This window comes from Grammomys surdaster, unplaced genomic scaffold, assembly GCF_004785775.1.
Source record: "Grammomys surdaster isolate TR1022 unplaced genomic scaffold, NIH_TR_1.0 126197, whole genome shotgun sequence".
Taxonomy (NCBI): Eukaryota; Metazoa; Chordata; class Mammalia; order Rodentia; family Muridae; genus Grammomys; species Grammomys surdaster.
In genome coordinates this window covers 585749-594250 of record NW_021621002.1, presented here as the reverse complement: position 1 = coordinate 594250, position 8502 = coordinate 585749, and the positions used below count along the sequence as shown (strand labels likewise).

General features: G+C 46.5%; 1 protein-coding gene across 1 annotated transcript in view; it reads left to right on the top strand.

Annotated features, from left to right (window-relative positions):
• Positions 1 to 639: 639 nt before the first annotated feature.
• Positions 640 to 8502, top strand: part of Fkbp9 (FKBP prolyl isomerase 9) — a 46411-nt gene continuing 38548 nt past the window's right edge. Inside the window, exon 1 of the mRNA XM_028758357.1 lies at positions 640 to 1006. Within this exon, the coding sequence (XP_028614190.1) occupies positions 786 to 1006 (221 nt within the window). The 5' untranslated portion in view covers positions 640 to 785. The remainder of the gene's footprint in view (positions 1007 to 8502) is intronic.

Sequence of the window (8502 nt, the reverse complement as noted above, 5' to 3'; positions counted from 1 at the left end):
TGCCTTTGAAACTTTATTAACTCAGCTCACTCAGGTAGCCGTTGTATTCCATGTGCTTACGTTTTATTTAGCTGCTATTTAAAGAAATTACCCCCCCCCCCCCTTTTTTGGTGCCCATTGCCTATTTTTCTCATTTGTTGGTGTCTTTACTAGGTTTCGGTATCTGGATTATTTGGTAGCTTTCCAAAACGAATTGAGAAAGCTCTGGCGATTTACTTTTAATATTCCAAAGTTTTGATAAATCGAGGATGCATTTAACTAGGAGTGGTCGCTTGTGGGATCTGGAGCTCTGGCCAAGCTGTCACATGCTCAGGAACTTACATTCACTGACAACTTTAGTTCACAGCAACTCACTCAAAAACATCCTGAGGGATGGTTCCGGGTTGTTTGTAGTGTACATCCCCAGTAACTAAGTTTTTTAAAAAAGACTCTTTTAAGTTTCCTTCCTTTCCCAGAGCAGCAAAGGGAAACTGGATCCGCTGCCACGTAGGAGTCTCCATATCGTCTCTTGGGACCCGCAGTGCTCAGGCGCGGGGCCTGGCAATCGGAGCAGTCTTCTCCGGATTTCTAGAGGCGGGGAGGGCAGAGGAATTCCCAAGCTCCCGGTCTCGGCCGGTCGACGCCCCTCGGTTTGGGCGCGGCTCCTCCCCTCGGCCCGGCAGGGGGCGGACGCGGGTGGCTAGGGGCGGGCGCTGCAGCTCGGGGCCAGCCGGGAGACCGTTCCACGTTTGCACCGCCGCGGCGCGCCCAGCCTTGCCCCTCGCCTCCCCTGTGCAGGCCGCGCGATGGCATTTGGGGCCCGGGGCTGGCGGCGCCGGTCGCTGCTCCTGCTGCTGCTCTGGGTGACCGGGCAGGCGGCCCCCGTGTTGGGCCTGGCTGTGAGCTCGGAACTTCAGATCCAGCGGAACTTCGTGCCTGATGAGTGTCCGCGCACCGTGCGCAGCGGCGACTTCGTGCGCTACCACTACGTGGGGACATTCCTCGACGGCCAGAAGTTCGACTCCAGGTACCCCGTGCCCCCACACTCCCCAAGGACCTCCACCAGCCCTCCCCCACCCCTTCCGCCGCCCTCCCCATGCCTCTCGAGATGGGCTGAGCCTTCTGTCCCCGACCACCGCGGGAGGTGGAACCTTGAGATTGTGGCCAGGACAATTCCTCCTTTCCTCTCTGCCCCGCACAGCGGCACATGTTTTTCAGACTTGTAAAATGGCCACTCAGCGAGACCTCCAAGAGTGGGTGATGCCTACCCTCCTCCTTGATGGTCCCTCTTGACTGGTCCCTGGGTTTCATCCTTGGATTGTCTAGTCAACCCAGCCTTAGTATTGACAACTGGGAGAAAGAGGAGGTAGGTGTCCCATAATCGCAGCCACTGTACTGAACTGTTGAGATGTTAGGCACCGTTCTGTTTTGTATATATATAAATATGCATGAACTCATTTAAATCTTTGGGGAGTTACAAGAAGAACCTTGTGGATTTTTTTTTTTTTAACACCAACGAAGTAACCAAAGAAGACCAGTGAGACCTGTGCAAACATTGGATTCAGGCTATGGGAATTCAAATGCTGTGCCTGTGTGTAACTCCTGTGCCCTCCCCTTCCGACTTTACAAAGACTGCGGGAGAGGTGGCCTGGAGCAGCCCTATGGGCTTGCCCACATCACTTGTCTTTAAGTCTTCAGCTCACTTCAGCCTTGCCCCTTTCTCGAGACTGCCGTTACTAACCTGGGCCGTGCCCTCCTGGTGGACCACTCCATTAGACAGGGAACTGTTGAGCCTTTGCTATGTGCCTGAATGGGCTTGTGTCCAAATTCAAGCAGCCACACTTTTTTGAAATTACAGGTAGTGAGTATGTAAAAGAATTTTAGCTTGTCGGTACTATGTAGCACAAAAAAATTCTTAGATATGGTCATCCTTAGTGTTAATTATTTTTTGGGACACACAGGGAGATTGAACCCAGGACTGTACATTCTAGTCAGGCTCTCTTGCTGAGTTATATCGCCAGACCTTGTCATAGCGCTGTTTCAATTGTAGTTTTTATACCAACCCAGCTTAATTGAGGTATTCTCCTGGTGTGTAGTTCTCCTAGAATGTATAGGGCTCAGGAGATGGCTCAGTGGTAAAGGCACTCGCTGACAAGCTTGATGACTTAAAGTCAGTCTCTGGGACTCTCATAGTTAAAGGAGAAAAATGACTCCCACAAATTGTACTCTAATCTCCACATACATGTCATGGCACCCCCCCCATAAAAATAATATGTAAAAAACAACCCTGAAAATATAGATCATATGATAATAAGGTTTTTTTTTTTTTGAAAATACGTTTCATTTCTTTTGGATAAATACCCAGGATTGGAATTGTTGAATCAAATGAGACTTTTTGAAGCCCAGAATCTCAAAAGTATCTATCAGTTGTTTTCTATAATTCACTCACTTGTCATTCCCTCCGTCACTGTTCCTAGTTCATCGTGTTCTTTTTTAATATTTTAGTTATCTTTTGAAAAATTATATTTTCTGGATGCGGTGGTACACACCTTTAGTTGCAGCATTTGAGAGACAGAGGCAGGCAGGTCTCTGTGAGTTTGAGGCTAGCCTGGTATACATAATGTGTTTCAGGATAGCCAGAACTACATAGTAATACTCTGACCCCTCATCAAGGCTTTGATCTTTATATCTGTAAAGAGGTTGAGCATCTGTCCATGTGCTCTTTGGTTATTTGTATAGCTTTGATTTTTTCTTTCATTATAAAGTGATTTTTTTTTTTTTTTTGCTTGAACTGACGGTAACTAAGAATTCCCATATTCCCATTAGAACAAGTTCTACTCTCTAGGGATGACTAATAGGACAGTGGGAAGAGCACCTTGGTACAACCATAGCATTTATGCACTGTCTGTCCTTAAGAGTTCTAGTCTTACACGTTTCTCTCTGAGACTGTCATTTAGCACAGGCAAGTAATTACAAAATGTCAAGACAGGCACAAGAATAGCAGAGCCTGCTCTTTCTCACAGGAGGCCATACCTTGTTTTACCCTGTGCCATCACAAGGTAAAATTATTTTCATCTCAGAAGAATCATCTACCCTCAGAAGACAGCAAGGAAGACACCTCATTACAGATTAAGGAAATAAGGCTGAGAATATCCAAATGACTTGCCCAAGACACCTGAGAATTGAGGTGGTCGTGTGGGAATCGTAATGCAGGCAGTTTATGACCATAATCTGTGTTCTGTAGTCTGCCATAAAAATGGTGGAAGAAAAGCAAGACGCAATGGACTCACACAGAAGGCTTAACTATATGTTATGTGTGTGCAAGAGGTGGGTGGTCAGGATAGAGTTTCTAGATTGCAGGGATAAGATCTAAGGAAGAGCAAAATGTACTAGGGAGGGGCTGAGGAGAGCAGTTTGGTGGGGGAGGGGGTAAGGCTGGTAGGACGGTGTGGAGGGGGGTGCATGGTGTTGCCAAAGCGAGGCCTGGTTGGTGTGGTCTCAGAGAGTGGGGCAGGGACACGTGGGAAAAGCTAGAGGGAAAGATTTAAAAACATTCAATAGACTTTAAAAACCTTCAATTGACATAGAATTATGCATATTTATAGGAAACAGCCAGGAGCCAGCCAGCTTTGATGAGAGCTCCCTTTCTGGCTATTGAGGTTTGGACCTTGTCTATGGACAGTAGAAAGTCTAGGAAGACTTTGAGTCCTGGGGCTCAGGGATCAGATTTCTCTTTCAGAAGTGGCTGCCAAGGGACTGTGAAGGGCAAGACACAGAGGAGCTCTTTCACTGGTTCCCTCTCAGGTCTCTATTCCTTTGGAATTTGTGGAATGTTAGGATATGAGGGTGAAAGTCTCTTCTTTTTTAACTTTAAAAAGATTTTTATTATTTTTAATTATGTGTCTGTATATGGATATGAGCACATGCGTGTCCAGTATTCCCTCAGAGGCCAGAGGTTTCGGACCACCGAGAGCTCGAGTTACAGGCAGTTGTGTGCTGCCTGACAGGAGTGCTGGGAACCAGACCCTTGCTTGCTTAGAGAGCAGTATGAAATTTTCCACTGAGCCATTGTGTCTCCAGCCGTATATAAAGTGTGTGTAGAGAGGAAAAATCTAGGAGTTTGGGCTTTGGCTGCCTTGCGGTTTGGCCAGAAGAAAATGGCAACTGTCAGACGGATGAGATGGCTCAGTGGGTAGAGGTGCTTGCTGCCTCTCCTGATGACGTGCATGCCCCCACCCCCAATAACTGTTAAGAAAGAAAAGAAAACGAGGACTTGCACTCTGAGTAGAGTCATAAACAGCAAGAGAACCTTGTACCACAGGTTTGTTGTTGTGTTGTGTTTGTTTCTTTTTCTGTGTCTTTTTCTGTTTCTTCTTTTTCTGTCAGACACTTGAAGACAAAGGGCCTTTTCTGCACATGGACATTCACAGTTACAAAGATGACTAGGACTGTCAGCCCTTGGCCACTGCTTTGGATGTGGCTTTGTTTAACCTCTGTGGGCTTGTGAATGTGTTCCTGTGTCTGCTGTGGTGAGGCAAGCAGACGGCAGCCTCCACCTGCCGGTGCTGTGGCCAGCCTTGACAGCTTCATCTTAGGAGTTCCGTCGCATTTCTTGGCGTGAGCATAAGGCAAACAACACTTTTGGGTGCTCTGATTTCCTTCTGGGGCTAACGTTGAGTATGTTTCCATTTTCATTATCCTGGCAAAAAGTCCTCTCTCTGGTTCATTGGCAGCCTTCAGGTCTGTCTGCAGACCTCCAAGGTGCAGGCATTTGATTGATGCCCACTGCATGTGTTGGTAGGTAGGCCAACTTGTGCTGTTCTAAGCTTTCAAACTATGTGTCCAAATCCCCTACAGAGATTGTTACACAGTTTCTGGTTTGCTAGCTCTGGGGGTTTGGGTCCAAGAAGCATTTGCATTTGGGACAAGTTCCCTACTCATCCAGCTGTCTAGAAGATAGGATTTTGAAAACCTTTTCTCGAAAAGAATTATAGGTTTGATGGAGCTCAGTGCACTACATTTCCGTTCAGTCACCCACTTGTTTGTTCATTAAACAGATACTTATTGAGTGCCTACTCTTCCAGGTTCTGGAGATGTGGTAGTGATTAAAGCAGAATCTCTGACCTTATGAAGCTTACATTTCTACTGGGAAAACACATATACTCTAAGTTACACAGCAAACTAGAAATTGTTGAGAGCTATAGAGACAGAGGGAATGAAGGGAGGCTGAGATGGGAGCTGAAGCACCAGGCGCAGACAGGTATGATTACATTGGCCATCTGGAGAATAAATATCTTCTCGACTCTGTGGTAAACTCTCTGTGTTTCGTGTAAGTCAGCTGGAATGCAGAGACTGCCAAGTGAGGGGCAGACATCCATGCCTCTGCCAATTCCAGTGAGAAGGGCTTTTCTGTCTGCCGGAGAAGCCTCTGGGGGAAAACCCCATGCTTGAGATAGGTCCTGAGCGTTGACAGGATTTTATTTCTTCAATGTAGAGTGTGCTTAAGAGAGGAAGAGGTGTGTGTAAAGCTTGGGTATGAACAGTATCATGCTCAAGGAACAGAAAAAGAAAAAAAAAGTTCTTGATAGTTGGATCAGGAGGCAGGAGCCCTAGAGCTGGTCAGGTGTGGAGGAACCGTTCCGTAGAAGTCCTGATAGCGATTAGAGGTTTTTGTGTAGAGAAGTAGTATCCAGGAGGTCTTCAGTGGATAGATTAGGAGTAAGGAATCCTAGTGGTTAGTCTCGTTGCAAAATTATTTAGCATAATTATCCAATTAAGTTTCTAATGTTGGGATATAACAATAAAGACAGAGGCAAGCCATGCCTTCATGATGGCTGAGAAGAGAACACAAGCCAATTCCAGCTGACTAGAGCAGAGTACAGAGGGAATTTATTGGAATCATCTCTGATGCTGTAAGAAATTCCAGGAACATGAGTTGAGATGTCTGTTTCCAGATCCCCAAGGGACTGCATTGGAGGTTTTCTCAAGAGATTCCAGCTTAACGTACTGTGCGCATGATTAACCAGACTCTATCTCAAGTCCAGATTCCTGGGAGAGAATTTGGTTGATTGCATTTGGGTGAGGTGCCTCCTGTCTAGGCATTCAGTTATAAATCTGTTTAAGTCGGGACCCAGGCACATTGCTTCAGTAGGCCTGGTCCTCTGAGAAGAGCCACTGGGCTGGGTAGCACCTGGGTGGACTGGGAGACATGATTAGTGGCTCGTCAGGGCATGCTCACACAGGCAGGCCGTATTTAAAGCGTGAGTGTACTGTGACAAAGGAGATGGTGCTAGGACACTGCTGCTGAGGTATGAGCCTTGGGGCTGCCTCTGAATTAGGCGAAAGTAATCTTCCTATGAAGGTCCCTGGAGGCCACTGGCAGGTTGACAAGGCACCGCACCCTGGGAAGATTTATTGGCAGGACTTTGGTTCTGTGGGGCATTGCGGGTTACTATGCATTCCTATGAATGGCTTGATTTGGGTCTATTTTTCTGACCAGACCCTTGTTAAGAATTATCTGTGGGAACATAACTTTTTTAATTGGTGCAATTGCCTAAGAGTAATACTCTTTAACAGAGTGTGACAGCTTGACCCTCCTTTGAAGAGTTTCCACACAGTATTTTAATGCGCTGGAGGTCAGCCCATGCCCTGACTGCTTTTTCGGCCTTCCCTTCCTTCATCTCGACCTTCCTTCATTTTTCCATCTGGGCAGTAGACAGGTAGCTTGCCAGATCATTTACTGGTGTCTTTGTCCTGCCAGGTCCCATTCGCTGCTGGTCGACGTGGCCACTTGGGAGAAACAACTTTTGCACAATTCGCCTGGAGGCCTAGCCACCTCTGGGAGTGTATGGTGCAGAGAGAGGGGGCAGGGAAGTCAGACTTTGCCTGTCCTCTTTTGGTCTGCAGCTGGCTCCATTCTCAGTAGAGGGATGTCTCCAGGGCTAGTCACCCTGCAAGGAGAGTTTTAGTTCACTAAGAGATGCTATGTCAGGACCACAGTTGCTACGTGAATCTCAGGTGAGGCAGTCTTGGATATTCTTTTTGTGTGTGTGTTGTTTTGAGATAGAGTTGGGAGGACTCCCTGTACCATCCCAGCTGGGCTCAAACTTGTCATCCTCCTGCCCCAGCCTCTTAAGTATGAGGATTTTAAGTATTTGCCACCATGCTTGGACTGTTTATTTTTGAGACAGTGATCTCCCAGTGTTGCCCACGATTGCCTCAAGTTCATGGGTTCAAGAGATTTTCCTGCCTCAGCCACTGAAATGGGTGGGGCTGCTGTACCAGCCTTGGTAGTCTTTATAGTGTTCAAAAACATTGTCTTCAGTGTTTAATGGTCCACACAGGATCCTAAACTAGAATTTAAAGCAAGCTAACTTTCTTTTCCTAGTTGATGTGTATAATAGAACTGAGAGGTAAATTGTCTATGTCTTCTCGGTTGGCCATTTTTCTTTTGTCTCTGGATCTGAAATGAGAATGATTTCAGCAAAGTGTGGTATAGACATACGCCATTTAAGTTTAGTCTTTTTTTTTTGTTTGTTTGTTTTTTGTTTTTCGAGACAGGGTTTCTCTGTATAGCCCCGGCTGTCCTGGAACTCACTCTGTAGACCAGGCTGGCCTCAAACTCAGAAATCTGCCTGCCTCTGCCTCCCAAGTGCTGGGATTAAAAGTGTGCCACCACTGCCCAGTTTAATTTTAGTTTTTAAAAAACATTTATTTTTAATTTTTATGCGTACGTGAACATGCCTGAGAGTTTGTGCACCGCGTGCAAGCAGGGGCCCGTGGAGGTCAGCAGAGAGCATTAGGTCTCCTGGAACTAGAGTTACCAGGTCATTGTGAGCCACCATGTGGGTAGCCCAGGATGGTATCAATGTTCTCACCTCAGTTTTTCCACTGCTTGGATTCAAGCATGTACCAGCCCCCCAGCTTGCCATTTTTTCCATCAAATGTTCTTTCTTGCTATAACCTTGCCTAATCCGATATTCAGAGGTGCAGCCTATTATTAACACTGTAAGAATAGGGATGCCACGTGCTTATGTATGTTAAGTAATGTGTTGGAAAATAATGTATGCTTCTGTGTAGAAGCATAAATATTCATGAGTTGACTTGGATGGGTTTTCCTTATCTTCAGGAATAGTGTCATGGCTGGATCTACCTTTTTGTTGTTTGTTTGTTTTTTCTGTTTTGAGTCAGGGTCTCAAACTTGCTGACCTTGACTTCTGATACTCCAGTCTCCATCTCCTGAATATTGGGATCACAGGTACGAGCCATCCAGTGACCCTGTGATGTTGGGGATGGGGTACAGGGCTTCGTGTATGCTAGGCAAGCACTCCACTGCTGAGTTACATCCTCAGCCCTAGGAAGACCGGCCCACTCCCACTTTCATAAGTGCTAACGTCATTTTGCAGCATAATAAAGGTACTCCCTTCTTAGCTCTGCTGCAACACTGTCCCCTGTGCAACAGCATCCACATAGACCTGTGCACATAGCCCCTGTGCTGTTCTGCATCCACACACATCTGTGCAC